The 26009-nt window shown below is 38.7% G+C and overlaps 1 protein-coding gene across 1 annotated transcript in view; it reads right to left on the minus strand.

Annotated features, from left to right (window-relative positions):
• Positions 1-3266: 3266 nt before the first annotated feature.
• LOC129376809 (protein tweety homolog 3-like) overlaps positions 3267-26009 on the minus strand; it is a 30520-nt gene continuing 7777 nt past the window's right edge. Inside the window, exons 3-15 of the mRNA XM_055056399.1 lie at positions 21939-22135; positions 19645-19756; positions 19348-19568; positions 18395-18490; positions 18171-18243; positions 18006-18081; positions 17149-17204; positions 16953-17045; positions 16093-16185; positions 15868-16004; positions 11706-11876; positions 9818-9893; positions 3267-6781 (exon numbers count right to left, since the gene is read on the minus strand). Of these exons, the coding sequence (XP_054912374.1) occupies positions 6647-6781; positions 9818-9893; positions 11706-11876; positions 15868-16004; positions 16093-16185; positions 16953-17045; positions 17149-17204; positions 18006-18081; positions 18171-18243; positions 18395-18490; positions 19348-19568; positions 19645-19756; positions 21939-22135 (1536 nt within the window). The 3' untranslated portion in view covers positions 3267-6646. The remainder of the gene's footprint in view (positions 6782-9817; positions 9894-11705; positions 11877-15867; positions 16005-16092; positions 16186-16952; positions 17046-17148; positions 17205-18005; positions 18082-18170; positions 18244-18394; positions 18491-19347; positions 19569-19644; positions 19757-21938; positions 22136-26009) is intronic.

Genomic DNA, 26009 nt, shown 5'->3' on the forward strand with positions numbered 1-26009 from the left:
GTACACTCAAAAATGCTAAGCAGTCTTCTGTGATGGACAGGTGACCGGTCCAGGGTGACCCCACCTCCTGCCCATTGACCGCTGAGAGGCATCAACGCTCCTCACAACCTCACTTGGGATATTATTTTCTCACTGAGATAAAACTCTTCTTGCCAACTTTGCTCTAACTCTATTAAAACTACTAAAACCATTGGTTTTCAACTTTACAGACTTAAACGTCTACAGTTACCATCTTTTATAGCAACATAATTATGAAACTTAAAAATTGTTTTCAACAACTACAAGTATGCATGGAGTGTTAAAACTGAGTCACAAGAAAGTGAGAGAAAAGCATCAAATTGTTTTTGATTTGTAAGAAACTGATGCCTGGCTTGAATGTTCCAAGTTTATTTACAGTCTGAACAGATGAGGAAGCTTACAGAGGAGGTTTTTAGATGTTTTTGAACAACTACATGTGGATAGACTTGGAGTTAAAGCGAAGCTGGAAAAAAAAGCTTTATCTCATCGAAGTGAAGCAGAAAATGAAACGAAAACTGCTTGATTATTCAAGTTTATTTAGCTAACCACCTCAGATTGCAGTAAAAGAGAGGCTTTCATGGCTTTAAACTGGAACATTTCTAAAAAAAAAAAAAAAAAAAAGGAGAGTTATAGTAAAACAGGAAAAAGTTGCTTTGTCTCAACAAAAGAAGTGAACTGATGTCTGGATTATATATTCAACTTTATTTACTGTCTAAGCATCTTAGAATGCTGAAAAATAAATGTTTTAATGGTTTGAGATTAAAATGTGTAAAAATGTACATAAACAAAGTGTTATAGCACTTAAACAGAGTGCAAAATGAAGGGTTTTAAGACTAATATCTGCAGTAGCCTATATGTTGAACTTTACTGTCTAAGCATCAGAATGCTGAAAAAGTAAAGTTTTAGTGCTTTTTGAAAATGTCTAAACATTGTGTTTGCCTGATTCAACAATAATGAAGCAGATGGAAGACATTGGACAGGACATCAGAGACCAACTACTGACTGATCAGTGCAGCGTTCCATGCACTTTTGGCATTTTTTTGAGGAAAATGATCTAATTTGATCCAAACTTGATAGCGTTTGCACTGACGGTGCAACAAACATGCAAGGAAAGGAGAAATTTAAAAGTTTTAATTGCATAATATCAACATGTTTTTTGAGGAATAACTGGAATGTAAAATTATTAAAAGTTTTCTTTACATACATATTGCAAAATGAATGACCTCACCGGGTCATAAAGACCCACTTACACATCAGAGGGCGAAAGGGGATCCTCCTCAGCCACAGTTCAAAAGATCAAGCAAATAGTTTAGAGCCACATAAATGTGACTGATATGAGTCAAACTTCTGGAAAAAAATACCTACTCTCTTTATAAAACCAATGAAAAATACTTTATTTGTTTATGATTATTCTCATAGGTAAAATCTCAGATATTTACATGTATGAGTTCAAAAACAGGACAAAACTTTAATTTATGCACATTGATTGACTTACATTTACAAATTTAGATATCTTACCCCATGCTTAACTCCTTACATTTCCATGGCAACTAAAACAAACAAGGACCTTAGAGGTTTTGACATCATTTTGATGAGAACCCATCAATGATGTCATAAATGTTCACAAAGATACAAGAATACAAGAATTCTCAGTTTGCTTCTCAACTTGGTTGGAGGCAGATCGATTCCTGAGAGACGACTTCAAACTGATTCTACAAACCATTTTAGCAGAACACCAAGTCAAGAGGATTTTGATATTTATGGGACCTTGGATTTCTTATTTTGAAGGGAGTTATAAAGTTGTTAGGATAAAACATAAGAGGCAACGATGGTTTAGTAGAGAACTCTGAGGACAAGAGATCAAAATACTTTGCTTTTGACATTGAAGACAAAAAGGACATGGAAGATTCCTCTAAGGATGAGAAAGATACTGGCAAAACCACAACTATGGATTTGACAGTAAAGGCATCAAAAGACTTTGTTCCTCATGACCAAATGAACCTGAATGTTTGTTTGCTCACAGGTTGAGAGAGTTACCTTTACAATAACTGCTAACTCTTTACCAACAAAGATATTACAAAAATGTGTATTGTTGTTGGGAAGACATAATGATGGACCTGGATGTGAAACCAAACTGTGACAAATTTTGAAGAAATTTCTGAGGATTCATCATCAGAAGAATCCTCTTCAGCAGAAGAAAACTCACAAGATGAAATTCAAAATGATACAGATAATTCCGACAGTGTGGATGTTAATCTTGTGCCAAACATGTACTTTTGCAAATTTTCCAACTCATTCTTCAACTGTTGCATGAATGCCACAATACGTAGCATCATGAACTTGAGTATCATCAGAAGGTCTGTGGCTCAGTATCCGGACCTTTTACAGAGAAGCCATTGTTTGCAAGGTTTTTCTTTACAGCAATCCAGGAAGATATTTTCTCTAGATGAAGTCTTTGCAGTTCAGAATGAAATAATTGAAACATTGAAGATGAAGAATGTAGTACATCAGGACAAGCCAGGAGTCTTTTTGTTTTATATGTTACACTATCTGACCCAATATGTCATTAACACAGACTGTGAGCTGTACACAGCTGACTATTGTGAACTTCACATATTAATCCTGTCATTCAGCTACCAAAGGACCAACAAGAGAACACAACAACTACTCTTGTAAATTGTTTTATGTGACACCCGGAACTTCAACATAAAGACAGAATACTTAAAATGTTTAAATAATTGGAATGTTTTATATGTTTTTTGATCATGCAAACTAATTTTTTGTTTCGTCTATAAAAATTTGTAAAAGTATAAAAGTTTTTAATCATAATTAACATTGAATTAACGTGTTTTTCAATCTGGGATTTTATTATTGAGAAGAGTTTATCACGTTTTTAAATAAGGATGATATACTGGCTTAAATGTTAGTTCAATATTTCTGTCTAACCATATTTTAATGTTGATGCAATCACATTTTGCTTGCTGGGTTCGTTTGACACCAGGAAGTGAGCGGACACGGCCACACTGTTTGAACAGCGACATCTGCTGGCAATTGGCCGCTAATGAAGAAATGAATTATTTTAAGGCAAATTTTCGGTTTTGTACACTGGGGTCGTGATTACAAAATTGAACTAACAGTTGAAACAAATTACAATGCCCACGAGTGTACGAGAAAATTCTAGGGATTGTTTACAGAAAACCATAGAGAAAATACCAAAATAACCAAGTCAAAACACTAAAGCCTTGATCTGTACGTTAAACATGTTTAATTTCATTTTTTAACACTTATTTCAGGCTGAATCATTACCACAGTTTTGACATGTAAATTGTTAATATCAGTTAAAACCATCAGAAAATAAAAACACCAATAGAAAACACTGTCACATCTGCACACAGGTATATGAAGTCCTGTAGGCATCTCTCTCTCTCTCATTCACACACACACACACACGCACACACACCCCTACACACGCACATGCGCGCACACACACACAAATTACTGTTTTTTACACTTTATCCTACAGCACACAATGTCAGATACAACTCAGGATTCAGGAGAATAGACAACACTGAAATAGTCTTGTTAAAGCATTGCAATACAGAGAGTCATTCATCATTAATGTTTTCTCCTTATCCTCCAAAAACAAAAAAAACTAGCTAGTCATTATTCATCTTTAAAGTCTTCTTTTAAAAGACAGAGGAAATTAAAAAAAGCAAAGTGGTATGACGTTTTTTTAAGAGTTTATAAATATGAAAGGCCACTCAGCAGTGACTTGTCCCACAGATCTTAACATTGTTTGCTTTAATGGTGCAAGAAAACACGGTTAAGTCTTAGAACATAGGTAGCATCGTAACACAGACATTTTTTCTTCCTAGTAGAACCACACGTGTGAGATTGTCTCGCTACTACGAGAGGTGGCCATTGTTTAAGTTAAGCAGACAATATTAAAATCTTCTGTACAAACAGTGGGTGAGAAGATGTGTCTGTACTGTGTCACCTATAATGCAAATCAGTGTGAGGAGATTGTAGCGTTGCCCCAGCTCTTGATGTAAACAGGACTAAATGATGGAAAGAGAGATTTTAAACAAAGCCCCAACACCCATAAGGCATGTACAAGAATCAGAATCATGCCACACCGTGTGTGTGCCGCCGTGATATGGATGTGACTCAGGCTACTCAGGCAGCCCAGACGCATCGATCGACCAACACTGACAGAACATTAGCCAGTCACGCTGCAGAGATGCCACACACACGGGTTCACAACTGCAGTTTGTTCATTTACACTGTACAGTTTTAGGGCAGGCGGAAAAGCCACGTGGCAGTGTCCCGTCACAGGCAGTGAGTTTTAATTCTTCAGCTCTTTGAGTCATCTCCCGCAGAACTTGTGCTTGAGTAAAAAAAAAAAAAGAAACTCAAAACCATTATCCCAATGGTGCAAGGCAAGATTAACAGCTGAAAAAAACTCAAACAGAAAAGGTTCGGGAATATAAAAGAAGAAAATGACAGCTATTCTTGGTCACAGTATCACATCCTACATGAGCAAAACGAACAAAACCAAAAAATCACCAGATAATGAGTTAGTGATTTTAAGTAACACTATTTTCTGTGACCCAATTACCATTCAGGGACAACAGAAATTTGTTTTATGAATATGTTCAACCACAACCTCAATGTATTTTATTGGAGCTTCATGTGGCAGACAAACGGTACTGATGAATGAATACTTTACTTTTATTTATTTATTTTTGATAAGTAAAGGATGGAGCCCTTGTCTGTATTTAATCCTCTTTCACTTCGACATCCAGTGGAACCAAGTACTTTCAGAAGTCTACTTTTTAGTAAAAAGAGTCATTTAAACTCATTATGAATTTCCTGTGGAGTCCTCAGAGGTTTGGAAAAGGAGCTTAATGGACAGCATCATGAAAATGACAAGACATGTCGGAGGCGACCAAAACGACAGGCAGAAAGTGCTATTGTCAGAAAAGAATTAAAGTCAACATTCTAGTCTAAATGCAAAGTAAAATATGAGACAAAATCATGTCATCCTTTACATACTCACTGTTAAATATTATGTGGTGGTTTTATGCTGTGGGGGACACTTTTGTTCAGAAACCTCCAAAGACTCCAAATTGAGGTGGAAGTTCACCAAAGCATTATTGTGTGATAAAGTGTCCCAGTCAAAGTCCAGACAATCACGCTGGTCTGTGGTCAAACTTGCTGGATGCTCTCTATCTCATCTGACTGAGATGGAGCTTTTTTAATTTTGAGCCTCCAGAAACTGAAAGAAGCAGGCCCTGGTGGGTCTGTAGTTGCCATGGCAACTAAAAGTGCTTCAATAACATCGTTTTAGAATTTTTAATCAGAAAAAAATATCCCTCCACTTTACAACTATCTGCTTTTTGGTGGTCTGTCAAATAAAATTTCGACAAAATAAATTGATGTTTGTGGTTCTGATGGGGGAAAAGAGGAGAAACTTCAAGGTGTATGAATAACACTGAGGCACTGCATGTCCCTCAGCACAATCCTGAAGGGAAAAAACAAACATTTTTATTCTCCCTCTCCAGCCTGACCTTCTGACAGCTTCACATAGCACCCAATAGGCTTTAAATTGCAAATAGAGTCGGCTGATTCCCTTTTCAAATATTTGTCCTATTCCCTTATCGCTGCCAGCTACACAAAAACCCCCAAAAACAAACAAACAAACAACAAAAAAAAAAACGCTCCTTACACATTTCATTTTTCTGTTATGAGTCATCCTGAGGCAGTAGGAGATGAGAACAGTATCAGGCATCCTTTATTTTCATTAGTCAGTTTATTTGGCACAAGTTGAGCCTTTTTTTTAATCCGTGCTCCACAGCTCCCACTTCCCAGATAAATGTGTGTGTTGTACAACAGAACTCTTGGCTCAATTACTTCAGAATGCATTAACTGGTGTGTGTGTGTGTGTGTGTGTGTGTGTGTGTTTGTGTGTGTGTGCTGTACATGCACGTAAACACAATGACGGTGGACACGACGATCCGAGCCTTAAAAGACGAGTCGAAAAGGGAATGTGAATGTGGCTCAGCTCAGTTCCTACCTACTGTCACAGCGTTCTGAGTCACTGACTTGTTATTTACAGACATGAGCATTTAGTTAGTGTGTGTGTGTGTGTGTGTGTGTGCGTGTGTGTTTGTGTAAATGGTACAGTGAAGAGTTTCCATGATGAACACACAACACACTACATAACCAGGAAGCATTAAACAGTCTACTCTTCATGAAACCAGAATAAAGCGCATGTTGCACTATTTACAGCTCTATACAATGTGTGTATTTGTGCATGTGTGTGTGTGCGTGTCTGGCTGTAAGAAGTTTCAATGGAAAAGCGTCTTGGAGCTGGGGGGATTGATCAGATACGTCCCAGGAGGAGATATCAGAGGAAGAGGAGGAGGAACGGCAGAGAGAGGGCGAGCTGGACGAGCCGCTGAAAGCCGGATCCACTAGGAAGAGGACAAACGGTGAGCCGCTCAGACCCCCTGTGTGGCTTCTGGCTTCATCTTAAACAGATTCGGTGGGATCCTGCTGAGCTCCGTCCTGAGAGAGCTGTTGGCTGTGAGAACATGGCTGAGGCAGTGCTGTGTTGAACTGGTCTCTAGTGGACTGAGGACTGAGGCCGGGCAGCGGGGTTAGGCCGACTGGCCGGATCCAGTTGATCATTGGGAACAGAGCGGCGGTTCTGCTCTGGTCGGTTGGTGGCTAGGTATTTCGCTCTCATACTGGAGGTGTACTGGATGGAGAGAGGGAGTACAAGGAGGAAGGAAGAGCAAGAGAGGAGGATGATGAGAAGCATAGAGGAAGGTACAAGAACAAGAAAAAGGAAACATGAGTTTAATAATTAACCTCTTTTGCACTTCTCAGCATCAGCAGACAAATCCAGCTGAATCCAAACATTTACATGCTATATTGGAACAAAATACTATTTTTTTATATAAATCAAAATTACTCATGTTTGTTATACTAATACTGAGAGAATATTTTGGAACTCTCTTCAAAGTTAAAAGTTTACAGTATGCACTTTTCTGTCAAACAATTTGGTAAAGTTAAGAGAATCAAATCAGATCTTTGTAAGATTTATAAGAGCAGAATTCAATGGATGAAACCAGATATTTACACTCACCAAACAAAAAGACACAATCTGAAATTAAATCAGACCAAACATCTTGTTTTAGGTCAGTTAGAATGATTAAAATTACTTCTGTTTTACAGATGCCAGAAAAGGCAAGAAGAGTGTGAGGAGGGAGGAAGGGAAACTTTTCTCAGAAACAGCAGTTGTGTCAGAGGGACCAGAGTAAAACGACAGTAAACCACTGGGAGAAGGTTGTGTTTCGAAGGGTTAGGGTTGTCTTGTAAAAATGACAATGGAAATACATGCTGAAGTTTAAGAATGGAACAAAAAACATCTTGTGAAAAAATTCCCTGATTCTGGTGATTTTTTTTTCATCTAAAACATAAAACTGCTTCAGTGTTAAATGACAAGAAAATACTATTATTATTATTTTTTTTTTAAAAGTTTATGTAAACATCTGGTGTCAATTACAGGTAGAAAGAGATACACACACTCATACAGGTCATTGGATCAGTCATTTGGACAGCCAGGATCTGACTACAGCAGTCATTCACTAAGTAGCAGCTGATTAGAGCTACATGAAGTTATTATGTGATTCCTTTGAAGTTAGTCTACTTCTGATGTAGTGGGTTAGCCTGGTATGCGTTAGTGGCTTCATGTGGGAGTCACAGTAAAAGGGGTCTTGTGTTTCCACATCCCTGCAGAGGGCAGACGGTCAGCGCTGCCTGTGAAAATAACAAGCTGCCGTCATTCAGCTGTTTGTGGACGGTGGAGGTGGGAGCAAAGTGGCAGTGTGGCTGCTGGATGGTGAAAGGTGACGAGGGGAGGCACAGAAACAGCAGACACATACACCTCGACCAGAACATGTGCACACATAGACACAGTGTGGAACAGGAAGGAGGGGGAGAAGAGGAGCTGTAGCGGTTTGGGCTCCAGTGTTTCGGTGAGGGTGAGTTGCGTTCGGACAATGTGTCTGAACGGTTCGGCTTCAGCTGGCAACAGCATCCAAACGCATGAAATCTACAGCTGATATATGTGAGGGGGTTTTCACCGACAAACAAGCCCAGCAACTGTCAAAGTCACAACGACCGGGAGAGGCACATCTCAATAAAATAGTTTCATCAAACAGGGAAATTCATGGATTCAGTTCAATTCCAATCAAACTCCAAACTCACTGATACGTTTCAAGCACTTATTTTCTTTCTCATGGCTTTAAGCTACTCGAACTAAAAATTCAGTTTCTCAGATAAGAAAAAATTACAAAAGACCAAGACGAAAGAATTTACAGGTCTGGAAAAAATGAAGAGACTGCACTGAAAACCTGGTTATTCCACCAAATATTGATTTCTGAACTCTTCCTGAGTTCAAACATTAGTATTGTTTCTAAATGAACTTGTTTTCTTTGCATTACTTGAGGACTGAAAGCACCGCATCCTTTGTGTTATTTTGATCTTTCCTCATCATCTGCAAATAAATACAAAATTTTTGCTTGGAATTTTGGAAACATGTTGTCAGTACTTCATAGAATAAATGAACAATGTTCATTTTACTCAAACATATTACTATAAAGACTAAATTCAGAGAAACTGATCATTTTTGGTGGTTTCTTAATTTTCCCCAGAGCTTTATGTTATGGCCTTCATACTCCACAAAAGGTCACTGCTAAAGCAGGCGGCCGCTCACGGATTGCTGCAATTAAGCAGATTAACAGAAAGTTGAGTAGAAAGAAAAAGTGTGGTGAAAGAAGAATAGGGAAATAAAACTGGAGAGGTTTGTGAAAAGCAAAACCCACAGTGGGGCAAGAAGAGGTTAACCAGGCTGGGACAGACCGAGGAGTCAGAACCTCCGGACACACACTCGCTTGTGTGTGTCAGATCCTTTTTAAGGAAAAAAACAACCTGAGTGTTGCTCCGTGGTCCACACATCACACTGTCACTGATTACTGATGGAGCTCTGTTACCTGCTGGTGCTGCTCCGATGTGTTTTATCATGTCCAAAACCAGCACACACCTGGAGAATCTCATGTTTCTCTGTGCTGATGAGTTTTATGGAGATTTCATAACAAGCAAACACTTGAAATGTTTCAGTGTGTGCTCAATGAATTAATATAGTATGAGTTTCACATTTTAAATTGTAGTTAGTGGAAAAAAAATTTTTTTGATGATATTCAAGTTTATTGAGATGCACCTGAAAGTCATTTTAGCTAAGACATCTTGGTATGTTTGTTTGCAGTTCCTCCACATGGGTTTTGTAGCTGAATGGCAAAAACGCACGAGTTCAGCCTGAAAAATGTTCCCCACCATGTAAACCACGATACATCAGAAATAGAGGCCAACTCTGTGTCCAACATGACACTGCAGGCGAATCAAAACAACCATTTCTCTTTCAATTCACGTGCAAAAGGTACAAAAAAAAAACTCTTCTTTTTAAGCTCTGGTTGTCCCAGGCTGCCAAAATGACTCATAAAGCTTGAACCATGGTCACTGTCGAGTTTGAGCACAAATGACACTTGCAGGGATGAAGGGAAAGAGGGCTACCTTCCAATATCCACACACAGCATGTCAGATGACTGAGATGGGAAAAACTTCACATCCTTATTATTGGCAGGACAAACAGAATCTCTGTGGGGTTTGTTTTGTGCTGTGGGTATTGGAATACAGTAGAAGGGAGCGTGTGATCTAGAAAGTGTGCACTTACAGAGGGTGGAGGGGACTCCCTGCCAATCAGGGGGGTGTTCTCACACCGGGGGTTCTGAAAGTTTGCGTTCTGGCTCCTGCATTGTAAAATAAGAGGTTACTTATTTAATGTGCTCACACTGCTGCTGAGCTCCTGGTCTGTTTTTGACCTCTAGTCTGCTCATCATAACTCTGATCAATAAACAGGGATCTTCAACTTGGCAATATATAATGTGCACAAAAAGTTAAATCTTTCCTATCAAGTAACAAGTAGGAAGAAAAAATGTGAGGAGCCACAGGAATCTGATATATGCCTATATATTTAGATGAATTTATTATGAACAGTACTGTTTAAAATGTTTTGATTTGATCAATATGTATGTAGACTTTGTAAATAGATAGTGCCTTGATATTATACACTTTTTTTTTTACATTTTATCACATTACAAGAACAACCTTTATTGTATGATTTTTATGCATCAGAAAAGTCTGATGATCATTTTTATTCAGCCCCCTTCAACCAGGTGCCTCTAAATAAAATCCAGGAAAAGCAACTGCAGTAAAAGAACATCAGGTATCATGAAGAACTAAGGATCACACCAGAAAAAGGTGTAGATTAAGTTACAAAAACAACATCCCAAAACCAAGTTCCAGATCAACAAGACAACTACAAGTGAAGCATCCTACAATTTCTTTTTTATAAGACAGTGATGAGAAGAACGTCCTGCCTCCAGTTTGTCACAAGCCTCATACTTCACAGTAAACCTGACAGAATGTGCTCTGGTCAAATGAGAGTCAATTGAGGTTGTCCCTTTTTGCCTGCAGGGAAAACATCATGTGAGGTAGATAACTAGCATCAACCCAAACACACTGAAGCACACAAGTTTTTTTCAGCAGGGATTTAGTGGAACATTTAAGAAGATTAAAAGAGGAAGAAAACCTGTCACAGGTTCCAACAAACACTGGGTGAGGGATTTATCTATCAGCAGGACAACAGTCCTATGCATACAGTCAGAGCTACAATGGATGGTTTAAATCAAAGCATTTCCACGTGTTAGAATAACCTGGTCTAAGTCCAGAGTTAAACCCAGATGAGTGAATGGCAACACTTGACAGATGATGTTTTGGCACTCTGTATCCATTTTGACTGAACTATTTTGCAAAGAAGAACAAGCAAAGGCCTGCGCATGTGGAAAGCTGATGGAGGCAGGATTTACATCTGTAAAATGCAGTTCTGTAAAATATTAACTTTGGGTGGCAGAACTTTTTACATGAGTAAATAATTTAAAAAGCCCTCCATCACTTTTGTTTCTCTTCACACTTTTGTTCTCCTTTTATGTTGGCCTATTAATGAAAGTCTCATTTAAAAAATCATTTATTAGTTTTAATGTGACAAAATGTAAAAAAAAAAAAGAAAAAGAAAAACTGTTTTGCAAAGGCACTAAAAAGAGTCATACTAACTATTCCAGCACTTAGTTTCTGCTTGCAGTGAATATGCTGTGCTTGATTAAATTAAAATGTAACAAGCAGCATCACAACATTAAAAGTTTTTTTAAGAGTTGTTCTGTTCTGAGCAAGGAAGTCAGTCCTGTGGCAACCACATGCATGCATGGTGACATTATTAGCTTGTGTTACTGGGCCACTAACATGTCCTTGCTCTATTTATCTGATTTTTGAAAATATTGTGGGGATAAACAGGCAGGTCGGCTAAAAGAGGCAGCAGGAGTCTTTCTATCACTCCAACAGGCGATCTAATGAGGAGTTTTCTATGTTGGTCATAGAGAACATGACTACACTGTGGATACGTATAGGTTGTGTACTCTGGGCCACACAAGGCTAGCATCAGCTGCCTATAGCCTGCATGTGTGTTGATTCTGGTAGCCTCTGGCTAGCGGTTGGTGCTAACTCACATGTATTCAGTGACGGGGGCATTGCTGACAGTGTGGGCTGTGGCAGGCAGGCTAGCTTCGCTGCCATAGCTGGAGCCACAGCTGTAGAGACTGGGCATGTGAACACGGTACAGGTTATCGTGCACACCGCGAGAGGCACCCGACTCGTCTTCTCCGTCCTCGTCATCCATCCTTCAACCGGTCAGATTAAGAGCAGGGCATGAGAGGGCATGATGGGTGAGAAGGAAAGAAGGCAGAGGGGAGGGAGATCCGAGAGAGACAACAGAGTATAAACAAGTGATTGAAGATGAGGTTAGGCGAGAGGGGAGGATTATTGGAGGTCTCCAAAAATAAATGAAACACCCAGCCCAGGCCATGCCTCCAGCAGCTGAATGAGTAGAAACGGGTCATTGACAGCATTCATCTACAGACAACATCTACTGCCAGTACAAAGGTCTGAAACACGAAGCTGCATTTTTCATTTTTGAACGCTTTAATGTATGCGCACTGTATAAACACATTATCCTTAAAGATAACCATGCAGTCATTGTTTTTATGCATCTATTATTGAGATAGATGTTTTGCTGTTGTTATTTAAAAGCAAATAAGTCTGTCAAAGCAGAATTAAATGTCAAGTAGGGCTGGGCGATATTTCATACAGCGAGGAGAGTTTTGTTCATCTTGAGATGTCAGAAATGCAATGAATGGCATCTCGTTTGATTGAAGATTGGAACTGAATATTTCCCTAAATGCTTCAATAACTCTTCCCCTACCCCCTTTTTTCCCTTAAGAGGATCTTGGAGACAACAAAGCAAAATAAAAGTCCTCTAACAATGAATTACCAGTGTTCAGTCATAAACTTGCAGTATGTAACTTATTTAAAAAAAAAAAAAAAAAAAAAATCAACTTTTTACATATTTGTTGCAATAGTATAGCATAAGACAATAAGACAGATAAGACTGGGCTACAAAAATATATTTTTTGGAAGTTGTCCTTGTTTTTTGAACTGAATTAGGATTATTTTTGCACAGCTGAATCCAAATATTACATCCATTTTACTTACTAGTCAGGTTTTTATTCTAATATGAGTTAGAGAAATTTGATCTCCTGACTGAACTGATGATATTTTTGTGATATTATCAGTTCACTTCTGTTAATATTTCTCATCCAAAAAAGGTTTTGAGAGAAAAAAAGTCTTCTATCAGTGTATTAATTAAAAGTTACAAACTTGTATTTCTGTACATTGAATGATACACAATGATAAGAATAAGTACATGTGAATTGAACATTATGTCTTCATTGTGTAAAATTCTCTATCTCTTTCCTGTCCTGATGGAATCTCTCCTGCTCATCACTCATTGGTCCAGATTCTCAGCGAACCGATCCAGATGTGAGAACAAGTCCTGCATTTTGATGCTCAAGTTGCTCCATATTTCAGAAACCAGTGTGACCTTTGGATTCAGCACATCAAAATGACCCTAAAACAGTTGAAAAACCCAAGATCACTTTTTGGCTTCTAACCAGAGTAATCTGTGGAAAAAAATAAAATAAAATCAAGCGCTTCTGCCTTCTCTCAGAGTTCAAAGTGCTGAGATACACAACTCAGCCATAAAAAACCAATCAGAGCCAGAAGCAGAGTCTTAGTACTGTCAATCATGCTCGTGTGTGTTGCTATTTCAAATAGAAGAAATCAATAAAGGGGTCAAATAATGAGAAGTGACTTGCACTTGTACTTATCAAGCCCAGAAGACTTGAAAGTACCTTAAAGTACATTCACAGGTTAATGTGAATTGTTTAATAAAGTCCTCAGTCATATATTTTCTATATCTACGTTAGACATATAACCATGAATGTATACATAGCACAATGTTTCCACTCAAATTGCTGGTAAATAGTCAGTTTTGCACTTGGCACCATCCAGCATTGGTGCTAATTTTTGAAATTTTCCCACTTACAAAAATTAATTCATCGTACATAGTCAGACCTCTACCGTGAGACAGAATCTAAGAAAAGTGGAAACAAATGAATTTATAAGTCATTAATTATTAACTTATTTTATGAAATAAGTATTTGATCATCTACCAACTAGCAAGAAATTTGTCCCTCACAGAGTCCTCCCATCCTGCACTCGGGGCCTATTTTAACTATACCAGTTTGAACTAAATACTAATATAGAAGACATATTTCCACACTCTCACACAATAAGACTTTAACCTGTATAGACCCTCTGTAGGGGAGGGTCTACAGGAGGACAACAGGCAAATAGATGTTAGGGAATAGCCTCATGTTGCTAGGCAACGACTTGCACTGAAGACGAGTCGTGTCTGGTTCTTCCAGCATGACGAAGACCCCAAACATACAGCCAGAGAAATTACAAAGTATTTCATTGTTCTGGAGGGGCTAAGACAGTCTTTGTATTTGAACTCAACAGAAAGACTTTGGAGGGAGTTGAAACGCCATGTTGCCAAGTGAAAACTGACAGATCTGGAGAAGATCTGATCAAGAACTATGGGAAACATCTGACCCCTGCAACTGTAATCAATGCTTCAGTACCACATCAAACACTTATTTCATTCCATAATATGGAAATGAATTATGTAAAAATTATACAGTGGAATCTAAATGATCATCTAAATTAAAGACAATCTAACAAGCCTTCAGATTTTTAGCCTTCACACAAAGAAATGAGATAAAATATCAATTGTATATATGTATATATTACTATAAATCCCTAATGCATGGTAGCAATTAGGCAATATCACCCAGCCCTGATAACAAGAAATGTGTTTATTTTTAATATGCTAAAAAACTGATAAACTGAAAAAATATTTTTTTAAATTATCAAAAGAAAATATTGGGGTAAAAGGAGGTAATATGACTGAACTGAGCAAACTATCTTCAGACATAAAATGGTTAAATGCAAAACGACCAGCAACAAAACAAAAATGAGGCTTTAAAAAAAAGTATGTGCTGATTTGGAAGTTGGATCTCTGGCTGCAGTGCTGGACACAACATTTAAGCACAAAATTTCACACTGACATCAAAAACACTTTCTTGGTCTTTTTAGTGCTTTTGTAAGTTTACATATTGACACCATTATCCCAGGTGATAAAGAGGTCAAGAAGAGGGAACTCTATTTAGATAAACCAATGCAGAAAATAAGGACAATGAGATATCTTGCCACCATATGGTTGTATCGTGCCCTTTCAATAAAATGGACAGTAGAGCCAACTCACTAGTGTATTAATGAACCCAGTGAGGGTCAGATACGAACTTTTCCTTATTCCTTGGGCCATATGCTTGGATTTGCTTTGATCCAAACCCAACAGAAAACCATAAAAACACCACTATGGCATAGCTCTGTTGTAATAGGAACAATCCATCCCTGCATTCAAAGCTTACATCTATTGTGCCGATTGTGATGGTGAATTATTATTATTTGATTCTTCAGTTATCTCAATATGCACCGTCATTTGCTGAAGCCCGAAGCATTTCCAAATCAGGACAGGGGGAGAGAGTCGGGGAAGGAACAGAAGGAAGAAGTGGGGCAAAAATGTGGTGGCATCCTGTTCAACACAACATGGGTGCTCCAAGTCAAAAGAAAATGAGAGTTGTGCAAACAGACAAACAAACCATCAGTCAAACTGGCAGCAATGAGAGCAGACAGTAAAATAAGAAACAACTGCATGGATGCAGAGACAGGCAGAGGGAAGTATGAAGAAGTTCAACAGTTTGGGAGGCAAATACACCCAAAAGCAATGACATGCATGGAGACTAAGGAGGTTCTGTTTAAGGCTTTTTGCGTTGTTTTCCATCAGGCATTAGAATTATTCACTGGAGCTGATAATGTGTGAATAATTAGTGAACAGGTTAGTCAAAAACCAAGGATTTAGGGATGTGAAGAGTTGTATGTGGTCTGTATGCGGGTTTTCCATTTCATCATTTGCCTTGACTCAACTCTACTGTCTTACTGAAGACAGAATCTCTTCAGGGTGGATCAGCTTCTTATTTCCCAATACTTTCTCAAGTTGATAAAAAGTTTGGACTAAAGATTTTTGCAAAGAAAGGTTTTATGTTTGTCATCCTAGTTTACTCAGACTTTCTTTGCAGAATGAGCCAAGCCACCAATGGAAAAGTCTCATACCAGCATGAGCGGAACTTTGGAGGAGCATGTGTGTGTTACCTCTTCCTTGGCCAGGTATGTGGCACACTGCACACAATAGAAGAGAACATCAGAGCGGTGACAAAGGAGAACAGAACCAGGTAGATAAGACCTTCTACTCCATCATAGCACAGCCCAGTCAAGGCCTGGACATAGTCCTTTGAAGAAGAGGAGAGGAGAGAAGAAATGTCAGCTGGGAAGCACGGATCAAATTTCTGTCATCAAACCAAGCAAACAGTGAGTCACCATGTGTAGGCTGCGACAGTCAACCAGGGCGGTCAGCTGGTGGAGACCAACCTCAGTAGAGTTAAGAACCGATTGGATTTGCTCCAGACTCTCCTGCACACATAACCAATGGTTTTCATACTGAACAGACATCTTGCTTTATGTGCATGTTCCAGAACTTCTTGAAATTTAGAAAATTGTTCATTTATAAACACAACCTTCAACATGCTGTAGTGGGATTTTTAAGGATATAACAACAGGAAAGTGGAAAATGTCTCTGTTGTTCACATTTCTACCATTTTACATAGTAGAAAATCACAAGAGATTTTCACATTTCCAAATAAATCTATCTAAATCTAAAAAAAAGTTTAATCTTGGTCTCATCTGACCAGAGCTCCTTCTTTGAAACACTCTTCCTTAAATAGACCATGATAACTGCTGGTCCTTTAAACAAATCCTCCATCCTGAGTTGTGAATCCTTGCAACTCCTCCAAAACCACCATTGGCTTCTGAACTATTTCCTTAAATACTATCTTCCTTGCATAGCCTGTAACTTCCCCTTAATGTTCTCCCTGATCTGTCTTCTTGCTCCTAATGATGCGGTTTATTTGCTAATCTTCTCTAACAAATCTCTGAGGCCTCCAGCTATACTGGATTTTATTTAGAGATATCAGAATCAGATGGCCTCTGAAAACAAGTACACACCAAATCTTTCAGATAGAAGTTTAAAAAAAGGGGAAAAATCCCTCCTTTGTGTTGATCTATCACATAGAATCTATTTGGTAGTCTGTGGTTGTAGTTCAGGGGATGGGCATACATTTCCAAAAACACTGCGACTTATAGTCTGGAAAATACGGTAGTTGCATTGTAAGCAAATGCACCTTGGCAGTGGCATAATCACGTGTTGCTGATCTCAGTAGTTCTGCCACATCATCCTGCATCTCCACCAAAGCTTTGTGACTCCCTGACAGCCTCTGCGAAACAAACAGGGAAGTTTTTCAATAGGAAAGAGGTCAGAGAAAACATATTACTGTGAAACTGATTAGGAAAAGCCAGAACACTGAGAGACATTTTTACCTGCTGGAACGGGTTCACTTTTCCAGAGCTGCACCTCAGGTAGTACTGCAGGATATCTGGCAAGGCATTCATAGATAGTATACAAATATCCAATCCATTTGCATTATGCAGTTTTATAATTAAAAAAAGGTAAAGTTTGCATTTATTAGAAGTTTACATGGCCTGCTTGTTCCTGCTGAGGCATGTTTACAGTTATACCATTATATTGGTGAGTTAGAGTCTTTATTTGTTTATAAAGATGTTGCTCTTATGATCATCATTGACAAAATTAGGCTTTTTGATAAGATTTACAGAAATACCCTTTAATATCAAAGTGAAAACAGATTTCAATTAATATAATATAAAAGTAACATTATATTTTATTTCATTTTCATCTTGTCAAAATTATGTTTGACTGGAACATTGAAGGTTTGAAGCAAGTAGATAGAGTGGAAACTCTATAGAGAACAGCACTGTGTGAAAAGATGAAGTTGAACTAAGCAGAAATATGACACAAAGGGGAAGGAAGAAATTAGCTCAGATTGCAAAATAAAATAGAAACACAACTATTCTCCGGATTCGTTCTGTGATGCCTTTGAGACGAGCCAAAGCAAGAGAGGATTTTTGATGCACAGCAAAATGCATTGCGAGACAGTATGAGCTTTTAGATACCAGATTGTCAATCAAACAAAATCCCACTGGATGTGCTCAGCCACACACAAAGAAATGAACCACTTTCTAAAAATAGAAGCTATAGCAGCTTCAGCTGCCAGGCTGACACGTCTTCGCTTCTTTGTCAACCGAAATGGACGACAGTGTTCAAATGCACAAACTATCTGCTGGAGATCAGCACTGTTGTATTGTTTTGGTGTACGTACCTTGATCGATGACTGCATTGTCTTTGGTTACACTGGTTATGTAGGAATCTGGAGAGATGCAGAAGTCACTGGCCGACTGTGGGAGAGCCAAAAACAAATCAGACATCCAGGGATTACAGCACTGTAGAGACAGAGAGCTCAACTTTGTTACCATGGTTAACTTACAGCAGCGACACCCAGCTCAAGACCCAGAGAACCCCAGCTGATTATCAGAGTCAAAACCCCAAGGAAGCATACTCTGGAGGACGGAAGAAAAAAGAAACCCTCTGAAAAACCGATAATAAACTTGATGGCCATGCCACATCATGGTTTATACATTTCAGAGAACAAGTAGGGCTTGAATCAGTCCAATCAGAGCAGTTTGGGGGTGATGATGCAACAGACCGTACCCAATCAGAGTACCCCGAGAGTTGCGAATGAGCCCAAAGAGCACCAGCAGACAAATGAGAACATCAAACAGCAGCAGACCAAGGTAACCCAACCACCTACAAGGATACAAAAAGGAAGGAGTTAATCCTCAAAAAGCATTTCAAAACCTAAAACATGAGCTTCTCATTTACATTAATCAGGCAAAAAATATCACCTTTATATTCTCACTTTGTCTTACATGTTATGCTATTAGTTCAAGGCACAGTACGAAGAGTAATGGAGACCAGACACAACCCTGTTCTGAGTATATTTCTGATATAAAACTGTTCAAGAGGCCAATACTGAATTTAATTCCAACAGTAGAATTATTTTTATTGGATTTTTATGATATTAATAACCAGATTGTGTAGACCACATCTCTATAAGACCTAATCAAGAACATTTTATTTAAATGGATGCATTTTGAATATAAGAAGCCAATGAATTTTTTAAAAAAACAACTTGTTTTGCTCAGGCAGATCATGGCGTGCTTGGTCCAGACCCAACGGTCCCGTTTAATTAAAAAAATAAAACCTAAAAAAAGTTCTGGAAAAAGGGAGAGAAGACAGCTGTGGCAGAACACATGGCTGGGACAAAAAGCACAGAAATCAGACATCAGAGGCGGCAGAGGTCACCCTGCACATTTTTGTACAGAACATTAGTGAAAGTGCTTAATTTGTTTGTCATAGGCTATCTTTGGTTGATAAAAAAGTAAGTTGTTCCTAAGTGTGCCTGTCAAATTAACTGACCACATCACTGAATTAAGCTCACAAACAAAGGAAGGAGGTAACAATTTTATGCCTGATTAGAGTGTTTTATTATGATCAATAAAGTAAATTAAGTTTTGTTGACATAGTGTTTCTTAAATAAATACAAAGTATATAATATGTCTGTGAAAGATAGGACTGGATTTCTAACTGTTTTATTTACTGACCTGTAAAAGTCAAAGGCCTCAGTTTTTTGGGCTAAGTCTTCCAGCGAGATGTCTGTGTTGGACCAGAAGGGGACGTCCACTATCAGCCTCACCAGCTCGTCCAGCTGTCCTTGCAGCTTCTGGATGATGGCCACATAGTCCGTCTGATCCTGGAATGTTGTCTCTAACTGGGCCAAGTTCTCCTCCACTGTCTGGTTTAAGGCTAGGGTATTGTCTGACACCTAGAAACAAAATGAAATAACATTCACTCAAGTGTACTTCTATTCATATTTTAGGGTTTTGCTTTTGTAGGCTCACCAGTTTCTCCACTCCAGAAACAGTGCGGTTGGCATGGCGAAGGGAGTAAGCCAGGCGACTGGCTCCATCACTTGACTCCCCATTTCCATAGAATCCAACAGCGATTCCAGCACTGGGGGAAAAATGGCAACCAATACATGAATCTTTGACTGAGTACAAACCTTTCATACCAATAGGCCATCTAAAAAAATTTTTTTAAAAGCCTTCAATTTTTTTTTTACAATTCACCTGGTGAGCAGCATTACATCATCTTGAAAAACTGAAGGACACGCTAAGTTGTTGGCTGCAGTTCATCTGCACCTTGCCTTGCCTCAACACCAGAAGGCAGCACTGAGTTCACTGATTCATGTACACACACACACACACACACACACACACACAGTCTACACAATAATTGGGTCACCAGACCACAAATAATGCGATCCCCCTGCAGGGCTCTGCCCACAGTCATTCAGCACACAGGCTACAATATTCGGGGCTCTTCACTCATAAAGATTTTAACCAACATCATAAACAATGGGAATTTTTTTTTTCTATTTTTCTGCTGTAGCTAATCTATTCCTCCACCATGCTGCCTCCTTTAACCCCAATATCCTTTCAAACCCCCCCAACCAGCACCCACTGAAAGCTTGTGTGTCTCCCCTCTGACTCTGCCTTCCTTTTGTGTGCTTTATGTACATAAGTCTACTCTACTCTCTGACACCGCTGCTGTCTGCATGCAAGCACTAGACAGATTTGAAAAGATACATTTCCATTGATAAGACAATTCATTCAGGCCTATTACATATTTATTAGCGCCATTATACCTCTGTCTTTACAGTGTGCATAGCCTCATGTATCTGTTTGCCCTCTGTGCATTGTTAAACACATGAGCTACTGAAAGAAGTCCACATGTTGTTGACCCAGAGACAAAAATAAGATCAAGACTCAGACTCACAAGCACACACATGTGGGCAAAAAAATGCAGTAAAGCATAAATGTTCTGATCTAAATTTGATTCTCAGTTAGGATGTCAATTAAAATCATAAAGTATTCAAAATCTAAAAAGATCTCTCTCCCTCTGCCATACACAGGTACACAGAAATCTTACATGACTGTATAATTCATTTGTCATCTCTGCATCAAATCTGCTGCTGTCTCCATGACAACCTTTCTCAGCCAGGGACAGGGGCGAAATGGAGAGATAAAGTAAATAAAGGCTGAAAGAGATGGAGAAGCAGGAAGGGAGGAAAAGTCTCGAGCTTAGAAGCCAAGAGGAGATGACAGTAACTAAAAGAGGAATAAATTCACATTCATAAACTGTCCAGCATCCTTGTCTGCACCATTGTTTGCTAATTTGTTATCTTTTCATGACTTCCTTGTCACTGTCGCTGTTCTCTCTATTTTCCTAATCTGCTTGGTTTCTCTCTGTAGCGCTTGTACCTAATAATAAAGGGTTTGAAAGAACAACACATTTGTAACCATGGAAAACTATTTAGGAAGAAATTGTGCCACTTGGAAGATTAACTATAACTGGTCATATTCTTACATTTGTTGAAAACGTTAATTACCGTTTCCTTTGATTTTCTTCCCCATTTGTCATCACCTGTGGGTCTCTGTTCTATTTTGGCTCCATGTTGAGCACCTGTTCTTGTTCCTTTCAGTGATTAATGTGGCAAATATTGGCTCCAAAAAATAAGAACCTTTGCGACTCAGAGCTTGGATCTTGTGGGTGAGACACTTAAACTCCTCCACTTTGTACAGGATGTCTTCTAAATGTTTAATGTATTAAAGGCCACTCTTAATCACTTTGTAAATAAGGTATTTTTTTCTAAATGTTTTGACTAATATCAAGTTGTATCTCAGTCCTACTTTTACGGCTATTTGCTTTTTGTTATTTTTCTTCCTTTATTATGGAAGAAAACTCATTTGCATACTTTGAAGTTGGTTCTGAATGTAGATGAGATGAAAGAAATGGTTTTTGGGCTTTTGTAGACAATTTGAATAGATATAGATAACTAATTATTGCACAACCCAGCTGAGGGTTGAAATTATTTATCAGCAAAATTCCATTGGTCAGACTATTGCACACTTCAGCCTCCTTGAAATACATGTGACCACAAAATGTTATATCAAATATATTTAGTTTGAGAGGCATATATATTAAACAACATTTGAATTATTAATACATTTCCTTGATGTTTTCTCAGTGAAAGAGAAATAAAGCTAATTAGTGTCACTAGTCCATAAGGGGATAAGCCTAGTCAAAAAGATATTTCAGGGAAAAAACAAGATCCAGTCGTTTAGCCTCTCACCTGCAGACGAGCGTGGCGATGATGACGCACCAAGCAGTGCAGCAGCAGTCAGCACTGGGCGGCTGGGAGTGAGAATGGGAGTGTGAGGAGTCTTCCTTCTTGCATCTCCGACAGCAAAGCCAGAAGGAGTAGATGAGGAGGAAAATGAGGTCCAGGCCCAAACACAGCACGGCCATAGCACCGATGAGCAAAATAGACTAAAGAGAAGGAGGAGAAAGAAATAAATTATTGGCTAATGCAGTCAGTAAATATGAGAATCCTGTTCCAGATTTATCACAGGAAAGAGGACCATTCTGGATGTGGGTACTGAATGCAGGAAGCCTGTCAGCAAACAGGAGCAGCAACATTTCACACTTCATATAAATTGAAGGAATGAATGCTGATCTATATTCTGCAGTAAACTATGACTGGAAACTCCATTAAGAGAAAGAAAAGGAACTCATACTCTCAACAGAACTGATCACACACAGAGCTAACATAGCTAACTTTGAGAGTGGCTGTCAGCCAACAACACAGACTGTGCAGATGTCAATAAAAATTGATTAAAAAACATTCAAAGGCAACATAATGCATCTAATAAATGACATACACCAGAAATTTAACAGAACTGATCAAATTGAAGAGCAACATAATCAGGGAGCTCTAAATGTTTCAAACTGTTTCTGTGTTTGTTTTACTTTCAAAAATCAAAATTGATTAACGTGGAAAAGAAAGAGCCTAAAACGAGAACAGTTGTAACAGTTCTCCTGTTGCAACAACAGTTGTTCCATTACAGCAACTGTTGCCCCGTTACAGTAGCAGTTGTCATATTACAGTAACAATTCCCCCGTTACAGTGACAGTTGTCCTGTATTCTGTGTGTAATAACACTTGCAGCTCTGGCTCCAGCTGCAGTCCGCTGCTTGTGAATCTCCCTGAAATGTTTGAGTGGGCTTTGCTTTACTGTTTGCTGTTATCCCTGTTGCTTGTGCACATTTCCCCCCTAAATTGTTTTCCTACCGCTGAACTTTCTATTACAATGGTTGGATACAAAAACTCTGTGACGAGACTGCCCCCTAATTTACACTACATCCGACTCCGCTGCGTAACAAATTTCCACTGCTTTTGTCGGTTCTCTAAGAACCAGCAAATGCAGTCGGTGAACATTATATTCAGCAGGCCTCTGAACATAATGTAAATGAGGGGTTTATGGTAGCACAAAATCTAAAATTTCAATATTGATACATGAGATTGGAAGCACAGATGCTCCACATTTTTTGCCAAATCTTGGCCTGATACACAAAGTCCACAAAAGAATCCACAGTTCTACACTGGTCTTTACCACTGGGAAGAGGAGCATTTAGGATGTGGATACACAACGCAGGAAGGCTGTTAACTGATATGGGCAGAAAGCAGATAAACAGACAGACCACATAACTGAGTTGAGAAATGCACGAGCAAGTGGAGTTTCTCTCTTTAGCCTTTTATAGTTTGGAAATTGTGGTTATCTAGTGAATGTTTGATTCATACAAAACATAAGCATCACATAATGATGCATTGTACTGCACTTATACCTCAAATAATCACACCTCCATGGAGGGAAAGGAAGAGAAGCTGTTCAAGAGCTGCATGAGATAAATGCCAACCACACAAATCACTCAACCTCCAAAAGCTTTGAAGTGAAGAACAAAGTTGGTGAGACTGCCCCGATACATTAACAGTTGTTCCAGAGAGAAGTGAGTTTAGAAGACAAAGGACACGTGGAAGTATTTGTGGGAAAATGTGCTGTAATTTTTTTTAATGCTTATCAAGATACCAATAAGCGAATTTTCCTTCCCTTTCTGGAGTAGCCATTGCAGGGCAAAACCATGCAGACACAGGAGGATTCCAACATTTCTTCTGAGACAACTTACAGCAGACAATGATCTCCTGCATCATCATCCTGAAACGGCAGCAATGCAATTGTAGGGGCCCCCGGAGAGTAACACTATCTGACAATGTCTTCAAGACCTTCCTAGAGTTTCCTGCAATTCCAGAGTCTGGAAGGCTTTTTGTATTGATTGTAAATTTCTCCAGTTAACTTGCACACCAGGTTTAGTGGGCTGGGAGTTATATTTATGCTTATAAGAACAATGCTGACACATGTGTATTTTATGGCAGGAGTAATCTCGACAACATGGTAAATATTGTCGACAAAAGCCATCATCATGGCTTTTGTTAATGAACACTAAAGTATTGATAGCACTGCTTGTTGCAAACATTATTAATTTTTACTAACGAGTTTTGTTCACCCTTGGTTTACTGACTCTTCTCTGCCAAGTTGAAGACGATGACCAGGGTAGATCAGGAAAAGACCCTCATGGGACAGGAGAGGGAACATGTCTGTCTCTGGTATTGTCCTGTGTTATCATCTTGTGTTTTGGTAAAGCTATGCTTATCACCAGCTGCGCACTGTTGTGCTTCTTGAGTCTAAAATGCAAATAAAATATAACAAACAAAACTAATAAAGCTTTTACACCTTTATTAGCTGTGAAAGATTATGAAGTAAACAGAATGTTGTTGTTTTTTTTTAAAAAAACACAACATTCCACACTTGGGCTTAACTCTTTAAAATTTAACATTAAATAACCACAAACCTTAACTTTTAATTAAAACCTCAGTGGCGACCAACTCTCTGCAACAGCCTCCTCCTCCTCTCACTCAGTTTGACAGCGCCTAGATTAACTGTGGGGCTGACAAACCGTCAGAGCAGATTAGGTGAGGCTCAATTAGATGCTAATGAGCATGGTGAGCTTGGCTATAAATGAGTCTGCCCACTTTGATGTCACCATGTGAGAGTGAGCATTAAGCCTACCAGAGATCAGCTTGCCAGGTGGAGGAGGGGCCAGCACAGCAAACACCAAGGCACAGTGATCTACTTTCAATCTGTCCTTGTGTGTGTGTGTGCGTGTGTTGCTGACAAGATCAATCACTTCCACTTCTGTGAGTCGTCCTTGCTCTGCCAGACTGTGTGTGTGTTATCATCTGTAGATTGGACTCCTGCAGGACATGTACACAACTTTTTCCACCCCTTGGCAGTGACTGACCTCACACGTATCCTGGCTGTATTTAGTTCTTCTGTAAGTTCAAAGAGCAGCTACATTCAAGTCTTTTGTTTGTCCTATTCAAAGAGCAATGAGATCATTTCTCCCACTATGTAAACTGTAGTCTACAAGCTAAAACTATAATTACTGACTTTGCTCTCCACAGCTGGGAATATGTGTTATTTTGAATCACATGGTTCCACTTTAATGACCTGCAGATGTTTAACTGTAGCTGACTGTGCAATTCAAACAGATGAACGCAAACGCAGAAGCGTAGACGCAGGGCCTGTGTGCTGTAGCTTCAACAGCCTCGGGATAACAGTTCCTATTTCAGCATTCCAAGAAGAAAAAGATGTGAAACATTCTTATAGATTAATGTTTCATCACTATAAAATGCTGAGGACATTCAGTGCATTGCAAAAATGAACCATGCCCAGCAGAAGCAGGTTTATTCTGTGGGGCTGCTGTTCTCCAGCAGGTAAGAGCTGATGGGATAATGGATGGAACCAAAAACATGGCAGAAAAGGAGCAAAAAACAAACCAACAAACAAAAAAAGAGACGGGTGAATGATAGGAAGTTATCCTGCTTTAATTCAGAGTGTAACATTTCATGTATGTTATGGTGCAGTTTTGAGCTGTGATCATATAGGCTAAAAAATTATGGCAAATTCAAAAAGCATAAAAAGTAAAGACACATTTTTAAAAACTCACAATGGTTCAGTCAAAGTCCAGACTTAAATTCAATTGAGGATCTATGAATAAATATTAAAATGGCTATTTTCTCACTTTATATCCAAAATGATTGACTTTGTGCTATTTTGCAAACAATATGGAGAAAACTGTTACAGAAATACCTCAATACCCTGCATCATAACTGTATACTCAGAATACACTTTAAATAAAATTCTTGTTTAAAAAAAAAGACAAAAAACATGTTTCTTTTCAATTCATAGCTACTTTGTTTTGGTCTGTGAAATAAGATCACAAAAAAATACATTGATATTTGTGAA

This window comes from Poeciliopsis prolifica, unplaced genomic scaffold (genome assembly GCF_027474105.1).
Source record: "Poeciliopsis prolifica strain line A6 unplaced genomic scaffold, Auburn_PproV2 SCAFFOLD045, whole genome shotgun sequence".
In the NCBI taxonomy this organism is placed as follows: domain Eukaryota; kingdom Metazoa; phylum Chordata; class Actinopteri; order Cyprinodontiformes; family Poeciliidae; genus Poeciliopsis; species Poeciliopsis prolifica.